The sequence below is a fragment of the Pan paniscus genome, chromosome 16 (assembly GCF_029289425.2).
Source record: "Pan paniscus chromosome 16, NHGRI_mPanPan1-v2.0_pri, whole genome shotgun sequence".
NCBI classification, from domain to species: domain Eukaryota; kingdom Metazoa; phylum Chordata; class Mammalia; order Primates; family Hominidae; genus Pan; species Pan paniscus.
The window spans coordinates 32,611,858-32,630,386 of NC_073265.2; the positions used below are offsets into that span (position 1 = coordinate 32,611,858).

General features: G+C 43.7%; 2 protein-coding genes across 9 annotated transcripts in view; one reads left to right on the forward strand and one right to left on the reverse strand.

Moving 5' to 3' along the window:
* Positions 1-894: 894 nt before the first annotated feature.
* Positions 895-10,665, reverse strand: ZSCAN29 (zinc finger and SCAN domain containing 29). 4 transcript variants are annotated; one of them, XM_008972995.5, is made up of 6 exons: positions 10,107-10,665; positions 9,143-9,574; positions 8,470-8,674; positions 5,974-6,672; positions 3,784-4,251; positions 895-1,818 (listed from the first exon to the last, which is right to left on the reverse strand). In XM_008972995.5, exons 2-6 carry the CDS (start codon positions 9,458-9,460, stop codon positions 950-952), a joined length of 2,559 nt encoding a protein of 852 aa, XP_008971243.1. In that variant the 5' UTR covers positions 9,461-9,574; positions 10,107-10,665; the 3' UTR covers positions 895-949. The 4 variants fall into 4 exon arrangements, with proteins under 4 accessions (XP_008971243.1, XP_063452669.1, XP_054954325.1 ...); XM_063596599.1 differs by lacking the exon at positions 10,107-10,665 and having other exon boundaries at positions 9,143-9,655; XM_055098350.2 differs by lacking the exon at positions 10,107-10,665 and having other exon boundaries at positions 5,974-6,638; positions 9,143-9,273.
* The window catches only part of TUBGCP4 (tubulin gamma complex component 4), a 39,579-nt gene continuing 31,414 nt past the window's right edge, over positions 10,365-18,529 (forward strand). For 2 of the 5 annotated variants that reach the window (XR_010109907.1, XM_003805580.5), the window contains exons 1-5: positions 10,636-10,981; positions 15,646-15,774; positions 16,047-16,169; positions 16,558-16,611; positions 17,389-17,445. Coding sequence is in view for 4 of the 5 variants with exons in the window: in XM_003805580.5 (XP_003805628.1) it covers positions 10,904-10,981; positions 15,646-15,774; positions 16,047-16,169; positions 16,558-16,611; positions 17,389-17,445 (441 nt within the window). In the remaining variant the exon portion in view is untranslated. Of the gene's footprint in view, positions 10,982-15,645; positions 15,775-16,046; positions 16,170-16,557; positions 16,612-17,388; positions 17,446-18,529 lie in introns of all 5 variants that reach the window. The other 3 variants (XM_008973013.4, XM_055098352.2, XM_055098351.2) reach the window with 3 other exon arrangements.

Here is an 18,529-nt window from a genome sequence, read left to right on the forward strand (position 1 = left end):
GCAGATCATGAGGTCAATTCAAAACCAGCCTGGCCAACATGGTGAAACCCCATCTCTACTAAAAATGCAAAATTTAGCCTGGTATGGTGGCAGGTGGCTGTAATCCCAGCTACTCAGGAGGCTGAGGCAGGAAAATTGAACCCAGAAGGCAGAGGTTGCAGTGAGCTGAGATCATGCCACTGCACTCCAGCCTGGACGACAGAGTGAGACTCCATCTCGAAAAAAAAAAAGCCCGGCGCAGTGGCTCATGCCTGTAATCCCAGCACTTTGGGAGGCCGAGGCAGGCAGATCACCTGAGGTCGGGAGTTTGAGACCAGCTTGCCCAACATGGAGAAACCCCGTCTCTACTAAAAATATAAAATTAGCTGGACATGGTGGTGCACGCTTGTAATTCCAGCCACTTGGGAGGCTGAGGCAGGAGAATCACTTGAACCCGGGAAGCAGAGGTTGCAGTGAGCTGAGATCGCGCCATTGCACTCCAGCCTGGGCAACAAGAGCAAAACTCCGTCTCCAAAAAAAAAAAAAAAGAGCTAGACCCACCTAATGGGCAAAGTCTCATAACTTCTTCTCGAAATGTAATGGGTTTTTCCTGTCAAAATGCAGCTGAATGACAGAATGAGTAAAGAAGGATGCTTATCAAATTCATAGGATCTATTACCTTGTTCTCTGTGCTTATATTAAGGGAACACCATAGGCACTGAGAGGGAAAAGATGTTATCCATCAATTCAGATGCAGGCAAAGAGAGGGACTGAAATCTTCCTTTCATTCTTTAGACTGCCTTGGGGATTTGACTCTAGATCAGGAAAAACAAGGAACAAACAGTGGCATAAATCCTAAAGTGAATTTCCTAAGCTAACTGGACACAGAATAGTAGATGAATCTCACTATTGGAAGACTTTCTGAACAATATATTTATTGAGCCTCTTTCCGTTATATATCCTCAGGGGCTTACTTAGGAGCTGACTGTGTCAGAAGCTTTTCCCGTGCATGGATTTCTCGGTGCTTATTAAGGGCAGAGCTTTTACTGAAGCACTTGCCACAGTCATGACACCCATAGGGTTTCTCTCCTGTGTGGGTTCTATGATGTGCACGTAAGTCAGAACTCTTACTGAAACTCTTTCCACAGTCAGGACACACATGGGGTCTCTCTCCTGTGTGTATCCTCCGATGTGCACTAAAATGAGAACTGTTATTGAAGCTTTTTCCACACTCTTCACATTGATAGGGCTTTTCTCCTGTGTGGGTTCTCTGGTGAATGATAAGGCTTGAGCTCTGATTGAAGCATTTCCCACACTCACCACATTGATAAGGTTTCTCTCCTGTGTGGATTCTCCTATGGGTGATGAAATTTGAACTGTCACGGAAACTTTTTCCACAGTCAAGACATTTATAAGGTTTCTCTCCAGTGTGGATTCTCCGGTGTCTAATGAGTCGTGCACTCCGACTGAAGCTTTTCCCACAATCAGCACATTTATATGGATTTTCCACCTGGTGGGATACCTGATGCATGAGAAGGGAGTTTGGACCAAAGCTTTTGCTGTATTTGAGATATTTATAGGGTCTCTCTCCCAAGTAAGGTCTCTGTTGACTTAGGACTTCACTTAAGCTCTTCTCCGGGAGTGTCAGTTTTCCTCTTTTCTCCCCTGAGGTCTTTGCCCACTGTCTTCCTGATCTACAGTCACTCTCATTGCCTTTACCCTGATGAAGATACCGGGGAATTTTCCTTTCAGCTCTTGCAAGTAATGTCCTATGCAGTTGTACTTCCTCAGAAATATCCCGTTTTGAATTATCTTCATTCTCAAATCCAGCTTCAAAACCTGATGTAAAACAGAATTTTAGAAGTTATCTATTTTCTTAATCATATGTGCCACAGGAATGTAAAACTTGGGAAAAACAAGCATTACACCACATGATTAAAATTTAGGGAGCCCTAGATCCCAAATAACTACCATTATCTTATTAAAATCCCAATGTTTTACTTCTCTACTTGTTAACCTATCATGTGCTTCTCATCTACATAGGGTCTGAATAATATATACTTTTAACTCCTCTTGGTCATCTAGGATCTTTGGAAAATCCTCCCAGTACAGCATGGAAAATCACCAGGTTTTAGATAAAATAATTTCCATGTTTCTACAGGAAAGACACTTTCTAATACGTATTTTTGCCACATCTCGGGTCTGTCATAGTATTCTTATTCATGTTCTTCACCAGTAACTAAAAGGTTTAGAAGGACATGCTCAGGAAAACATTTTTGGAAACTTTTATATCCAGAGGAGCTTCATGAGTCCCCTTCCCCTCACATTCCAATATAGGTTGCAAGTAAAAACAGGATAGAAGAATATGTAGTGTCTTTCAAAGAACCAAAAGGCCCTAAGAACCAAATGCCTGGCTTTTTTGGGCCTAGGCTATGCAAATTTGCATTTATTCAGCGATTTCAGGTAAACTCTGAATCCCATATTCCCTGGACTAAATCTAGGAGTAAAAGCATGTTGAGTATCAGCCCATGTTTGTACCTCCTGAGACAGTATTTCTACCCAGAAGCCTAGTCTTATATTTCATGAAATATTCACTAGATTAAATAAATCTTAGAACCTTAAATATGTGAATATGTATTGTGAGCCTCCAAGAGGGGTATTTACCATCTTCCCAAACCTATAAGTTATTTTTTAGTAGAATATATTAATACCCCATGGAATTGATATTCCAGGGAACAACATTAAAAAATGCTGATCTTAAAGACTTATGAAAATGAAAACTATTATTAAATGGCTACTATGTGCCAGGCACTGTGCACAGTACCTCATTTACATCAACCCTATGAGGTAGGTCTTAATATATAAGCAAACTTGGGGGTTAAGTAACTTTTTTTTTTTCATTCGTTGCCCAGGCAGGAGTGCAATGGCACGATCTCAGCTCACTGCAACCTCTGCCTCCCAGGTTCAAGCGATTCTCCTGCCTCAGCCTCCCAAGTAGCTGGGATTACAGGTGCGCGCTACCACCCCTGGCTAATTTTTTGTATTTTTAATAGAGATGGGGTTTCGCCGTGTTGGTCAGGCTGCTCTCCAACTCCTGACCTCAGGTGATCTGCCCGCCTCGACCTCCCAAAATGCTGGGATTACAGGCATGTGCCACCATGCCCAGCCTTAAGTAACCTTCTCTAAGTCACTTAACTAATAAACAACAGAGCCCAGATTCACATACGTACACATATATGACTCTGAAATCAGAACTCTTCTCACAAGGAGGGAAGCCCTTGTGAAGTATTTTTTTCTTATCTAGCAGCTAAGATTCAAAGGGTCAGTTCTCTCAGGAACCTCAGATTCATAAAAGTGAACAACAGTTATCAGATTTTCATAAATGTGAACAAAGCAGACATACAGCTGGTATATGAGCTGAAACTAGAAGAAAACATATAAAAGAGAATGAACTTTTAAAATCAACTTCATCCTACCGTGGGTACATGACATGCTACTTGAGAAATGTGAGCTTTCAGATTCCCTGCTTAGTAAACTGGTTGGAAACCTAGTGGTTCATGAATAAATCACAGCAAATTTACAATGTGCAGCTATCTCAGATTGATGCTCTAGTGTGGGGAGTCAAGTCACATAAATAATTTATATCCCCTCAGTGAGCTGCTTTAATAGACAAGAAGTATGGGTGGTCACAAGAAGAATCCATGAAAGCTGGGTGTAGAGGCCAGTTCTCAATCGGATGATATTTTTCCTAAGTCCCATTGTCTTCCCTTTGTTATTTATACCATAATAGTGAAATAATCTTACCATGGGGGCTTTGGAATAACACTGGAGCACGGGTTATGACAGCCCCTGGGGGTATCTCAGTATCCTCTTCATCATCATCAGAATCTTCCTCTGTGGCCTCGTCTGCCTCCTCGGCTTGCTTCTGAGCTTCAGCCTCACTGGTCCCCTGGACGGGGCAAGAAGCAGTCTCTTCCTGGCCATCATTGGGTGGGGCAGCAACCCGGACACTCACCAAAGCATCCATCTCTTCAAAGAAGGGACAGGTCTCTGGTGCCTGGCCATTCTTAACTTTCCGATAGCTGGTTTGCAGGCTTTTAAACTTGGTCCGACACTGTTCTGGGGTCCTAAGAAAGCCATATTCCCATAACCTCTCAGCCACTGCTCCATACAGCTGGCTGTTGCGGTGACAGTTCCGGAGGGCTTCATAAAACTGGGTCTCACTAAGAATTGCAAGGTAAGTCTTGGTCTCTTCATAGCCCCAGTGTACACCTGCCACCAGAAGAGAAATTTCAGCACCACTTAATCCAGAGTTTTAGAGCCTGAATTCCTCAGTCCTATCATCTGCATCATGAGAATTCACCTAAGCTCAGGCTCCTAGATGAAAAAGTAAAAATACTTCATGTTTCCAAAATCCACAAACTCAGTATAGAATGTTTTGCTTCTTTATATCCTTTAGCAATTTCACAGAGACCTTTATTTACAAATTCTGTTTAGCCATATAAAAAAGAAGCTGGCCAGGCACAGTGGCTTATGCCTCTAATCCCTGTGGATCGCTTGGGGCCAGGAGTTTGAGACCAGCCTGGACAACATGGTGAAAGCCTGTCTCTACTAAAAACACAGAAAAATTAGCCAGGCGTGGTGGTGTGCACCTATAGTCCCAGCTACTTGGGAGGCTGAGGCATGAGAATCGAGAATCGCTTGAACTGGGGAGGTGGAGGTTGCAGTGAGATGAGATCACACCACTGCACTCCAGCCTGGACAACAAAGCGACTCTGTCTCAAAAAAAAAAAAAAAAAAAAAAGTGAAAGAACAAAGATAATGAAAATAACATTTAGCACATGTGCCACATTTAATTAACCTACATATATTTGTGTCTGCAACAAAAAAGGAAAAAGAGAATGAAGAAAACAAGAAAAATAAAGAGAAACGAAAAAGCAGAAGACACAAAGACCAGAAAGCTAGAACAGAACTAAAATAAGATCATGCATGTCACAAAAAACAGAAGGAAAAGACCACTGCTCACAAAGGAACTGCAACTTTAGCGATGTAGTCCTCCTGCTTTGCCCCATTTTACACTTGAGGAAATGGAAGCTTAGAATGGTTAGATAACTGCTCAAGGTCGCCCAGTTGATTAGTGGTCATCAGGATTAGAATCTAAGCCTCCTGAGTCATACTTTGGTGCTCTTCCATAACAGCATAGTTGTACCGATTACATTAATGGTAGTAAATGATACTTTAAAAAGGATTCCATAGGCAAGAATATTTAAATAGAGTGTTAAACAAGCTTTCTCACTGTAGGACTTCTCAATCCTGTTAAAATGCCAATGTATACTATGAATCTCAGAGGAAACTTAGATGTTTCCCAGCTCAGTGTGGTGGCTCACACCTGTAGTCCTAACTACTAAGAAGGCTGAGGTGGGAGGACTGCTTGAACCCAGTGAGACCAGCCTGGGCAACACAGCAAGACCCTGTCTCTGTTTAAATATATTTTAAAATTTTTAAAGAAAAAAATGTTTCCCCAACTTTGGACAATTCTTCACTGTACTATTCTAAGTAAAAACGAATATAATAAACTGACTTTGAGCTTTGGGGAAGTAAAAGATAAAATATGTAAAACATCAAGTTCATATGACATACTCAATAAACACTGGTTCTACTTAAAGATAATATTGTGCCACATTTTTCTCAGTGAGCCTGCAATGATTTTAAAATCAGGGAAAAAAATAGTTTAGTAAAGAAATGGAAGGAATGATACTCCTTCTCAGGACTGTGAATTTTCTGAGTGTATTTCTTCTAAAAATCTAAATGTATTCCCAATTATCTCACTGATTTTCCCATAAAAGAGAATGAAATACACACAAAGAATGGAGAAGCACTTCTTTGTTCCCTAAGTGGCAAAGCTGGCATGTGACATTAAGCCTTCTGACTCCACATCCAGTCTCTTTGTTCCCCAAGTCTAATTCCAAAACTCCAAGAAGAAAAGCTTCTTACCACCTGGGCTTCTGAACACAACAGGTGCAGTTGAGTTGGGGTCCTGGGGGGTCGCCTCTAGATCCATGTCATCACTGTCAGACTCCTGAGCCACAGCCTCTTCTGCTCCCTCCTCATGCTGCCAGCCCCTCTGCCCTGGCTCTTCAGTCTCAGCATCGCTGCCTACCAGGCCAGAGTGAGAGGCTGCTGCTTCCAGGCCATTATTGGGCAGGGCAATGACCTGAGCACTCATCAGGGCTTCCATCTCTTCAAAGAAGGGGCAGGTCTCAGGTGGGTGGCCGCTCTTGACTTTCCGATAGCTCTTCTGGAGACCTTTGAACTTGGTCCGACACTGTTCCAGGGTCCGGAGGAAGCCATATTCCCTGAGCCGCTCAGCCACAGCCCCATACACTTGGCTGTTCCTATGGCAGTTTCTGAGAGCCTCATAAAACTCAGTCTGGCTGAGAATTGCGAGGAGCGTTCTGGTCTCTTCATAGCCCCAGTGCACACCTGCCACCTTCTCATCTTCAAAGCTCCAGTGATCCTGTTCCACCCAGCTTCTTCTATCTTTCTTGGATGGTAACAGATCAGCATGCACTCGTCTGTCTCCTGTGTGGCTGCCACTTGGAAGTTCTTTCTCCTTAGAGCCCAGCAGATCTGGGATCCATGGCTCTCCTTGCTCCAACCTGGAGACCACACCGGATTTAGGAAATGGAAATCCTGCTTGCAGGGAAACAAACAAAAGTTGTCATAGTTTGGACTGATTATCACAAAAATCTTGAAATTCAGTCCTGCCTTTTTCATCCAAGAGGATTATAAACAGAGTGTCTAGGGAAGTGTTTTCAGAAAGTTCAGTGGGCTGAAAAAGGTGGGGAAAATACAGGAAACCTCAAAAGATGAGAAATGTTTTATTTTCCAGAGAAGGGTGACAAGAGAGGAAAGGATTCTGTTGTGTGTTCAGAGCAGATAATTCTATTCCAGGCTCTCCTATTTGTAGGCAGGTCCTAGTACTGCTGGGAATAATTGTTCTTCACTTGGGGCTACAGAATTAAACTCGGCGTGATTTCAAGGGGGAAGCGAGAGAAGATTGTCTTTACCTTATCCGTTTCCTTCACAGTCAGTCACCAGGTTCTAAAGGTGTTCACCTTAGTAGTCCTTCCTCTCTATTCCTACTGCCACCATCCAAGTCCAGACTACTTATCCTCTCACACCCAGAAAATTGCAGCAGTCACTGTTCTACCTAACCGCAGGCTCTTGCTTGCCAGTGCACATGCTACCCTGGTGAACCTTAACCTTAGTGCCTACCACACCCATTCCTGTCAGACTCTTCCCTTCAGAACACAGCACACTGTTGTTCACCACTCTGTGCCTTTACTTTTAATTCCCTCCTATCCAATTTTAGCCCAACCTTCAAGAGGCTGTATTTGCCAGTGCCCTCAAGAAGCCTTACCGACAGCCCTCCCTCATCTCCCACTCTGACAAACCCATACGGTACTCACACAATTGGGCAAGTCATTGTCTGGCACTGTTTCAGTTCAGTTCAGTTCAGTTCGGCACATACTTAAGAGTTAGCTATAGTGTTCTCAATCATGTTTTTAAGTTCTTTGAGGATAGGCACATTTTCTTATTGCAGAGTACCCTGCAAGATGTTGAGCACCTTGACAGGTGTTCAAAAACTGATGAACTCTGCAAGTCTGTGTGTGAGATTCAGGGATTTCATCTGGGTGACTAAACAGACCATTACCAAACTGGCTGAGAAGGCTATTGTCTTGGATGATAAGATCAGAATTCAAAACAACCTCAACAAATTTTAAGTGAAATGGTAACAGAAAAAAGCATACAACATGGAGATCAATAGACTACAAAGAAGAAAAACAAATTCTACAAAAATCAAGTACAAGAATAATCAACTAGGTATAAAGGCATTGGGGAAAGCTATCAGAGTCCTGGAAGTTACCAGGTGAACAAAAAAAAATATAACAGGTTGGGCTATACTGATACAAGACATTGCAAGATTCTGAAGTAAAATTCTTACTTAGCTTCTAACAGACTTTCAGGAAAATAATAAACATAATTTAGTTCCCCACAATTAACATGATATTTGGAGAACTTAAAGGTTCCAATAGAGAGCAACAGAAACTTAGGTTTAAAGAATGGATCTTCTGCGGGAAAGCTTAAGGTAACAAATATAGTTTAATTTGAAGATGGAAAACAACCAAAAGGAAGATGTGCCTTCAAGTATAGAAAAGAATTTTTATCTAGAAAATAATGACCTATACTATCATCATTACCAAGAGGAAATAAAATAATTCCAAGTTCTGATAAAAACTAGGGAGCCATTCTCTTGTGGACTTATCAAGAGGTAATATAAGAATACCAGAGGCTAAACTACATGTCAACAACCACATATTCTGCGATTTCCACTTACTCCTGAAATCCCTTTCCCACTCACTATTCCCAACCCTACTTCCCAACTTGGAATGGCAGCCTATCTTCCCATATGAATCTACTCCTCACCGCTCCTTTGAAAAGGTTTGAGCTTCTCCTTTGGGTTCATCTGCTCCTGTGGTCCCAGGTCTGGGCTTCTTGCCCTCTCTTTCTTGGGTACACCCCTGGGCTGGGGTTCCACTGACTCCTGCCGAACACTTAATAACTCTTGTGATGATTTCGGGGGTGTCATCTTCTCCAAGCGCACTTCCTGCCCCTTCACAGAGACTGTGACCTAGAAACAACCCCCGTTAATTGTCACTGCAAGATCATAATGAGGGGCATTCCCAGAGGAGAGTATTTAATACCCCAAAAGAGATCATCTTTCAGGGCCATGGCCAGGGTTGTAGGGGTGAGGGAGGTTAACGCGAACAAGGGTCTTACTCCATTGCCATTAGCTTAAAGCAGTTGAAACTCCAGAAGGAAACGATCAAAATAGTAAACCCACCTTCAGGCTGAAAAAAAAAAATCCCCTTTCTTCCCTATTAAGAAACTATAGGAAAAACTCATTATGACAGGGTAGGTGAAGGTACACCCAGGAAGCATCTCCAGACAAGCACTATCTGAAAAAGTTACCTATACCAGACCAGAAGTATAAGCCTCACCAAGGGAGACTGTGTCCCTCTTTAAGCCTGTCTATATCTTAATTTAGCCCTCCACCCAGTATCACACTTTTGAATTTGAATTCCCCCTCCCTTCTCACCGAAGATCCAGGTCTTCCAGGCTCTCTTTCTAAATCTTCCACGAGAGTCACTGCCTCCTCTCCATTTTCTGGACATTGTTCCTGTACCCAATTCTGGATCTCCCCAGGTAAGACGGTCAGGAACTGCTCTAGCACCAACAGTTCTACAATCTGCTCCTTGGTGCGCACCTCCGGCCTTAGCCACCGACAGCAAAGTTCCCAGAGTTGGCTGAAAGCCTCCCGCGGCCCAGCCACCTCCTGGTAATGGAATCTCCTGAAACGCTGTCGGAAGGTCTCAGAGTTAGTGCCATTCTCTCTTAGAGCTGATTTGGCCATCATTAATAGCAGAATGCAGCTTCCCTTCGCTTAGGAGTCTGGGTTCCAGGGCTTACATCTATCTTCCCATGTCCTTGGAGAATCCCCTGCAGATGACTCTGTAAGAGGTGTTTCTTCCTAGGGCAGAGAAAGATGGCACTATCAGAAGGAATACATTCATATGTCTAAAGTCTTGCCAGAGCTGGCCTGCCTTCCCATGTGCTCCGAGTGGCCTTCTAAGGTAGCACAATCTTCAGTAAATAGACTTTGCAAAAGCTGCTTTTCTGGTTGACTTCCAGGGCAGCCCCAGGAAGCAGCAGAGAATAAAAGTCCTGTCTGCCCCTCTCCCACCTCCTCCAAATCCGATCCCATTTAACTTCCCTGGCCAATGTTGCACAGTGAGTCCGAACCATATAGGAGAGCTGGAGTTCGAGAGGATCTAAAGACAAGTCATCATCCTGCTTGAAGGCAACAAAAAGCCTCTGTCCAGCTGGTCGCAGCTGATCTCCCCCAGTATCTCCGCAGTCCTTCCCGAGGCCTTCTGCGTCCGCCCCGCCCCCTCGGGCTGCACAACTCCCAAAGCCCACCCCAGGCAAAAATCACGTCCAGAATCTCGGGTCTTTGTTTTCCCCGCGTAGTAGTGGCCGCTCAGCAAGGATTAGGGAGCTACCTGTCGGAAAACCTCGCGCAAGGAGAGAAGCTGGTTTTGGCTCCAAAGCGAGGACCATGGGGGCTTGGGGAGAGTCACAGTGCGCTGGAGAGACGGAATCCGAGGAGCAGTAGTAACGGGCTTCCTGAGGACGGGCTCGGGTGTCGGCCAGAGGCTCCAGGTGCTGCCGGTTCGCGGACGCAGAGCTCTCAGCTCAAGGAGCAGCGGCTGCGGGATTCTGGCCTCTTTTGTCTCCGCTCCCTCCGGCCGGGTAACCCGGAGCCGTCGTGCGGTCCCTCCAGAGGCCTCTGACCCGGCTAAGGCGCCCTGAGGGCGCCCTCCAGCCCACCCCTGGGAGCGTCTCCCTCTCGAGCTGCCCCTCAACCCCCTCGCATCCTTGCCTCCGGGCCAGCCTCACCCACTCGGGGTCCGACCCTGACCCCGACCCCAGCCCCGGCCCCGGCTCTGGCTCTCCAGCCTCCCAAGTAAAGCTCCCAAACCGGAAGTCCGAGCGGGCGGCTCGGGGCACCGAGGGCGCATGCGCGAGGGCAGCGACCGCGACTCAGTCTCCGCAGAGCCCGGGCGGGAGTAGCTGGTGGACCCCGTTGAGCCGCCGAACTTCCGGGACTCCCGCGCGACCCCTTCCCAGCTTCCCGTCCGCTCCGCCGCAGCGATTGTCTCGGTGGGTTGATTCGGCACAAACCGCCCGACCCAGGGGCCGGTGCGCGTGTGGAAGGGGAAGCACTCCCCTCGTGGTCGCCTGGAGGTGCGCTGGAGGAGGGGGTGACATAACCAGGGACTCGAGGTCCGCCGTGGGAATGATCCACGAACTGCTCTTGGCTCTGAGCGGGTACCCTGGGTCCATTTTCACCTGGAACAAGCGGAGTGGCCTGCAGGTACTGTCCGGCAGAGCGCGGGAACCAGGGAGCGCAGGAGGGGGGACCTGAGCCAGCGCCTGGGGGAGTAGGCTGAGGGACCTAGCGAGCGGGGCTTCCAGGGCTGGGGGCGTGTCCCTGGACAGGTGACTGGAGGGCAGCCCCTTAGGGTCAAGGCTGATGCGACACCTAGAGAGGCCGGGCCTAGGCTAGAAAACGGAGGGCAGACCTCGAAGAGCCCCACCTGTGGCGGGGCGAGGAAAGGGCCTGAGGTCCAGGTGTCTGACAGTTGCTGGGGAATGATATAGAAGTGTGGGAGGCACTTTCTCCTATTTATTTTCACACGTGCATTGTTTGAGTTTTGAAGTACTGGGCCAAATACACAGCTCCCAAACACATGGTAAGCGCTCAGTAAAGTTTGTTGAATGAAATAAATGAAATCGAGAGCGTGTGGTGTTTCCCTCATTACTCCTTTACCAGAAAATTTCTGCACTAGGTAAAGCACTTGGTAGGGGGCCTTTGTGTAACCAGGAATGTATGATGTTCCGTATGCATTATCTTATTTAATCCTCACAACCACCTATATCCATTTTACAGATTAAGCTAGGTTTAGAATAGTTAAATAACTATCGGGGTCATAGCTAGTAATTAACAGAGCTTAGTTTTGAAGCCAGGTCTGTCTGGCTTCAGTATTTGAACTACTTTTACCTGCTTCTGCTTCCAGTAATGTTATCTAATGCTCTCAATAATTTAGTCCACTTAGGTATTGTTTCTACCAGTTAACAAATGAGCAAACTGAAGCTCAGAAAACTTTATGCTGGCCAGTCCTAGTAGTGGCAAGATTGAAATCTAGGTCTGTCTGATCACCAAGACATGCCGATTCTTAGGAGACTGTGGAAGAGCAGAAAAAGTACATTCTTAGTCTATAAAACCTATAAATCAAACAGTTTCCTTTCGTTATTATTTATGAACGTGTATTTGGAGTTTGGGAGTTTAGGTGAATTTTTGAAAAAAACAGGTGAAGATTTGTGTGGTGGAGTTTGAATTGTTATCTTTCACCTGTAGGTCTTTGAAGACTAATTCGATGTTTCACTTTTCTCCATAGATCTTAGTACAATGCCAGGCATATAGGAGGACAGTATTCAGGAAGTATGTGGGTGCCTGATGGTCCAAAATAAGAAGAGATAACACAGTACAGGAAAGATAGCTAGGGAGGGGGTGGGGGAGACAACCACAAGTAATTCATCTTTTCCCTTCCTTTCTTTCTTATGAAAAATTCTCAATCAGGTATTTTCTACCATTTCATCCTCAAGGTCTCAGCTTTAAAGTCACTTTGTCAGGAAAACTTTCTCTGAGCACATCTTTAAGCATCCTCCCCTGATGCCATTATTCTCCATCAACTTGTTTATTTCCCTTGTAGGATTTGTCACAATTCATAATGTATTGTTGTTACCTGTTCTTAGCCTTTCTCCCGCATAGATTGCCCCTGGGAGCGAAGACCAGTGGTCTTCTTCATTCATCTACCCAGAGCACCTAGCACAGTTTCTGCCACATAGCAGGTGTTTAGGTATTGATGGAAGAAAAGAAGACAAAGATGGCAAATATTACATACTTTCTGCAGAGCAGTGTCTTTTACATTTGAGTAAAGGGAAAAGTTGTCATGAGTGCCAAGTGTTAATGAAAATTATTTTATTATATTGAATATGTATATACATAAGCTAGGTATAAACTCAAGCATAATGCTCTTAAACAACTATAAAATCAAATATTTTTATAAATTAAAAGTAAACAAAACTACCAAATCAATAAGTTCAAATGACCATTATTCTAATGCAGGATTTCTCAGCCTGTTCCTATAACTGTGTTATATAGAATGGTATCAGTAACTTCGAGTTATTATTTGCTGTTTCAGAATAATTAGATATTGAACTTTTCGAAAACTCTGCCAACAAGAAACGCTCAAATGCCAATTTTAATAGTAGTATCACTTGATAACTGGTAGAGCTGTCTTGTTAATAATATAAAATTGCTTATGTGTATTGAGCACTAGCTATGTGGTTGGGACATGTGCTTTATACATGTATTAACTTATTTAATCCTCACAATTATTTTCTTCAGTTTATAGGTATGAAAACAGGCACAGACAGGTATAGTAACTTGCCTAAGCTTTCAAGCAAGTAAGAGGCAACTCAGGGATTCAAACCCAGGCAGTCGGGCTCCAGAGACCAGGTTCTTTTTTTTTTTTTTTTTTCCCGAGATGGAGTCTCGCTCTGTTGCCCAGGCTGGAGTGCAGTGGTGCAATCTCGGCTCACTGCAAGCTCCACCTCCTGGGTTCACGCCATTCTCCTGCCTCAGCCTGCCGAGCAGCTGGGACTACAGGCGCCTGCCGCCACACCCGGCTAATTTTTTTGTAGTTTTTTTAGTAAAGATGGGGTTTCACCGTGTTAGCCAGGATGGTCTCGATCTCCTGACATTGTGATCCGCCCACCTCGGCCTCCCAAAGTGCTGGGATTACAGGCGTGAGCCACTGCGCCCGGCAAGAGACCAGGTTCTTAAGCACCGTGTTGTGCAACCTCTTAAGTTACTAACTTGAAGATGTGATTAGCATTGTGTCATTAAAATCTACATTAATTGGATTCCTAATCAATTTTCTATGGACTCGGTAACAGAAAAATTCTTCTTCGCCTATTTGTTACCACATTTACTGTCATATAAAAGGGCATCCACATATAATCCATATTATATATCCATCCATATAATATGCTAAGTTCCTTTGGAGCAGTAATTGTATCTGATTTTGTTCACTCTTTTATCTCAAAGTATTAGCACAGTACCTGGGATATAGTAATGGAAATGTAAAATGGTACAGCCATTGTGGAAAATGGTATGGCAGTTCTTCAAAAAATTAAATAAAGGCCAGGCACAGCGGCTCACACTTGTGATCTCAGCACTTTGGGAGGGTGAGGCTGGAGGATCAGTTAATGCCAGGAGTTTGAGGCTAGCCTGCGCAACAGAGCAAGACTCCATCTCTACAAAAAAAATTTTTTTAATTAGCCGGGCATGGTGACACATGCCTGTAGTCCTAGCTACTCTGGAGGCTGAGGTGGGAGAATTGGTTGAACCTAGGGGTTCAAGGTTACAGTGAGCTATGAACCCACCACTGTATTCCAGTCTGGGTGACAGAGTGAAACCTTGTCTCTAAAAAAAAAAATTAAATATAAAATTCCCATACAATCTAGCAGTTCTACTTCAGGGTATATCCCAAAAGAAGTGAAAGCAGGAACCCAACAGATATTTGTACACCCGTGTTCACCAAGCATTATTCACAATCGCTGAGAGGTGGAAGCAAGTGTCAGTGCAGGGACGAATAGGTAATTGAGATGTGGTATATACACACAAGGGAATATTGTTCAGCCTTAAAAAGGAAGGAAATTCTGGCACGTGCTACAACATGGATGAGCTGAAATAAGCCAGTCACAAAAGGACAAATAATGATTCCACTTTTTTTGAGACAGAGTCTCGCTCTGTTGCCCAGGCTGGAGGGCAGTGGTGCAATCTCAGCTCGCTGCAACCGCTGCCTCCCGGGTTTAAGCAGTTCTCATGCCTCAGCCTCCCAAGTAGCTGGCATTACAGGCGCCCACCACCACGCCTGGCTAATTTTCGTATTTTTAGTAGAGACAGGGTTTCATCATGTTGGCCAGGCTGGTCTTGAACTCCTGACCTCGGGTGATCCACCTGCCTCGGCCTCCCGAAATGCTGGGATTACAGGCGTGAGCAGTTGTACCCGACCTGAGTGATTCCACTTATATGAGGTAGCTAGACTAGTCAAAGTCAGAGGCAGTAGAGTGGTGTTTGGCAGGGGCTGGATACGGAGTTTCATTTGGGGCAAACAAAAAAGTTCTGGAGATGGATGGTGGTGCTGGTTGCACAACAGTGTGAATGTTCTTCATACCACTGAACTATATACTTAAAATAGCTAAAATGGTAGATTTTATTATACATATTTTACCACAGTATTTTTAAAAAGTTGGTTGAAGGAATATATTTTCCCACTACTTTTTTCTGCCTGAACTGCTGTGAAACCTTTGTATATAGCATATTAGGCTATCATTTGGCTTTCATTTAAATTAAAAATACAAATGTAAATATGGACACTAAATATATATGGCCAGTTATAAGGTGCATTTACAGATGATAGGTATGCTTAATTTTAGATTTTTACTGGAATGAAAACAATGAAAACTTCTATAGGGAATTTGTAAATCCTAAGAATATGTCTGAGAAACCCACGGAGTCTGCAGACCCCCATTTGAGCAATATTGCTAAAGAGACTTTGTTGCAACCAGGTCAAAACCCCCATATCCTTATAGACCATCCCTAGAAGATTGCTTAAGAAGCAGGTAATAGCGGCTGCTTCTGGGGTGGTTGACTTATTTTTAATGTACACCATTTTATATTGTTTAAATTATTTAGCATGTGTTACCTATCTTAAGAAGCAAATAATTGGGTCAGGGATAGGGAACCCCTTTGAAGTGCTTTGGAAATACATTGTTATCCAGAACTTAACACCTTTAAGTGGACATCTTGAGAAAGAAAACGATAAATGTGTAGTATGAAGCGTTTGAAGCGCCTGAAAGTTGGGGCAGTGACTGGCGGTGTTTTCGGCAGTGTTCCTCTTCCTGCAGGTATCGCAGGACTTCCCTTTCCTCCACCCCAGTGAGACCAGTGTCCTGAATCGACTCTGCCGGCTCGGCACAGACTATATTCGCTTCACTGAGTTCATTGAACAGTACACGGGCCATGTGCAACAGCAGGTGGGTCCTATTCTCTGTGGGTGTACACCTCTAGAGGGCAGGAGCTATGTCAAGCTTTCACCTCTAGAGGGCAGGAGCTATGTCAAGCTTTCAGTGAATTTATCGGTAATTCATGTGAAGTAAGTTATGGATTTCTCATCACTAGAAATATTCAAGTGAAGGCAAGGCCTCTAATTGGTTTGTTTATATAACTTTTAAAAGAAACAAGTCTGATAATATCTTTCTCAGGTTTCAGGGCCTGAGCTGAGAAGTTGGCTTCTGTTTGATTTCAGGATCACCATCCATCTCAACAGGGCCAAGGTGGGTTACATGGAATCTACCTGCGGGCCTTCTGCACAGGGCTGGATTCTGTTTTGCAGCCTTATCGCCAAGCACTGCTTGATTTGGAACAAGAGGTAAGAAGGAGGAGATATAGGAAACACCTCTGGGACAGTAGATTAGGGCATGTTCTTGAATCTGAAATGCCCTTTGATAAGATCAGGTAGTTAAGAGTGAGCAGTTGCCTGCATGGCTGGAAGGTACAGTGTTCTCTCAGTGATTGCCCAACCTGTGATCAGAGTGGCTTACAGATCATGGCAAAGACTCTTTAGTGAGTTTATAAGAGCCCTGGCTTGGTTTCTTTATGGCCCGAAAATCAGGATTAATAACCTGATTAAATTATCAGTTCTCGATAGCCTAAAATTAACACCTAAGCCCATCATGAGATTCTCTTCTCATTTTCATAGATCAAATAGATTTGAGATATTTTGTGTGGAGCTCTAATCACAAAGTTTTTTACTGCAGTTCCTGGGTGATCCCCATCTCTCCATATCACATGTCAACTACTTCCTAGACCAGGTATGCTGCCCAAATAACCAAATGCCTTGCAATCTGTTGATAGTGTTAGAATAATCTAATTTATGATACTGTTTTTGAGAACTTTTTTTCTTCTGGATTCAGAGCCTAACATTTTATATTTTGTGCATTTTGTATGTTTTACTAGATCAAAACTGTTTAAAGATTTCCAAATATAGTTAAAACTTAATGTCTGATATTAACACTAATGTTACTGCTCTATATGGACATCAGTATTAACGAGTATGCCAGCCTCAGAAATAGAAACTGCTTCCCGACTGGGCATGGTGGTACACACCTCTAATCCCAGCACTTTGGGAGGCCGAGGTGGTTGGATCACTTGAGGTCAGGTGTTGGAGACCAGCCTGGCCAAAATGGTGAAACCCTGTCTCTACTAAACATACAAAAATTAGTCGGTTGTGGTGGCGTGCACCTGTAGTCCCAGCTACTTGGGAGGCTAACGTTCTGAATCCAGGGGTGGAGGTTGCAGTGAGCTGGGATCCTACCACTATACTCCAGCCTGGGTGACAGAGTGAGACCCTGTCTCAAAAAAAAAAAAAAAAAAAAAAGAAAAAAAAGAAACTGCCTCTCTCTGCCATCCTCTTCCTATCTGCAGCAAACCTCCACATCAAATTGCCTTAGGATGCTGGATCTTGACTGTTCTGTGGTATTGCCATTTTATCTTAAGTTGAACTATTTAGAAACAAAAGCATTTCCCAAGTTGATTTTTTTTCCCTTACATTTGATTACATACCCTTCTAATTATTCTCTACTTTGCAGTTCCAGCTTCTTTTTCCCTCTGTGATGGTTGTAGTAGAACAAATTAAAAGTCAAAAGGTGAGAACTTTCCTTATTCCTTTTGCTTTGCTAAGCACTGAGGGAATATTACTAATTAATTTTGCTTTACATTATTTTTCGAAGACCCTAGTTTTTAGTAGTTTTATTTATTCATTCATTTAACAATATCTGCTTGGTTATCATGTTAAGTGTCAGGAATGCAAAAGTATGACTCTGTCTTTAAACACCTCCTGGTCCAGAAGGTAGAGGAAATGTTCATAGATGTTTCCAAGAATGTTGTTGGGGTAAGAAAAAAAGTGCTGTGGATGTTTGCAGGTGAGAGGAACCTGCAGTAAGGGTTTAGAACTGTTGGGTGTGAAGCAGAAAGTTAATTCTTAGGAAGAAGGTAATAGGTTTATGGTTAGTGTGCTGGCAGTTTTCTGAGAATTTTGAGATCAGTGAGTGAAAGCCAGATGTTTAATAAATATGCCTATTCTTATCACAAGTTTTTATCAGGTGTATTGAGAAGTTAGGAGAATGTCTTTCTGGGCAGAGTTAATAAGTCTGAGGAATAAATGCTTTGAGATTTCATATTAGAAGAATCTGCTGTCCTATTGAATTGGTCCACAATTGGACCAAGTGGACAAATGGATTAAACATCTTTAGCTCAAGTCGTCATTTTTTTAAGCTCTTTATTTGTGCCTTAGCTTATTAGGGGTGTTCATTTTCATTAATGTAACTAGTAAACCAGTTAATCTGCCACATTGCTGCATCATTTTTAACTGTGTGAGTATAGAAACAAGTGCTCTGCTATGTTCATGCTGTGCCAGCAAAGCCAGTGGTGGGTGCTCATTGGCCCTTCAAAGCTGATTGTCCTCATCAAATAACAACATCCAGCTTTTACTGTCACTGGCTGTGTACTAGGCACTGTGCTAAGTGCTTTAAATACATTATCACACACAATCCACTAAAGGGCTAAGTTGGTTAAGGGGTGTGCCCAGTGTCACACAGATAGTAGTAAATGGGTTTATATCCCAGCTCTATCTGGCTCCAAAGAGTGTGCTCTTAACCACTAGATTAAACTATCTCCCAAAATAAAAGGAGACATTCTAGGCAAATAGAGTTAATGAGGACAGCATAAGGG

Excerpts from the sequence above, each read along its gene's own strand:
- ZSCAN29 (XM_008972995.5), bottom strand. The coding sequence starts at position 9,460 with ATGATGGCCAAATCAGCTCTAAGAGAGAATGGCACTAACTCTGAGACC. Across the intron at positions 4,252-5,973 it reads TGTGTTCAGAAGCCCAGGTG|GTGTACACTGGGGCTATGAA; the intron begins GTAAGAAGCTTT and ends TTCTGGTGGCAG. Across the intron at positions 1,819-3,783 it reads GTTATTCCAAAGCCCCCATG|GTTTTGAAGCTGGATTTGAG; the intron begins GTAAGATTATTT and ends GTTTTACATCAG.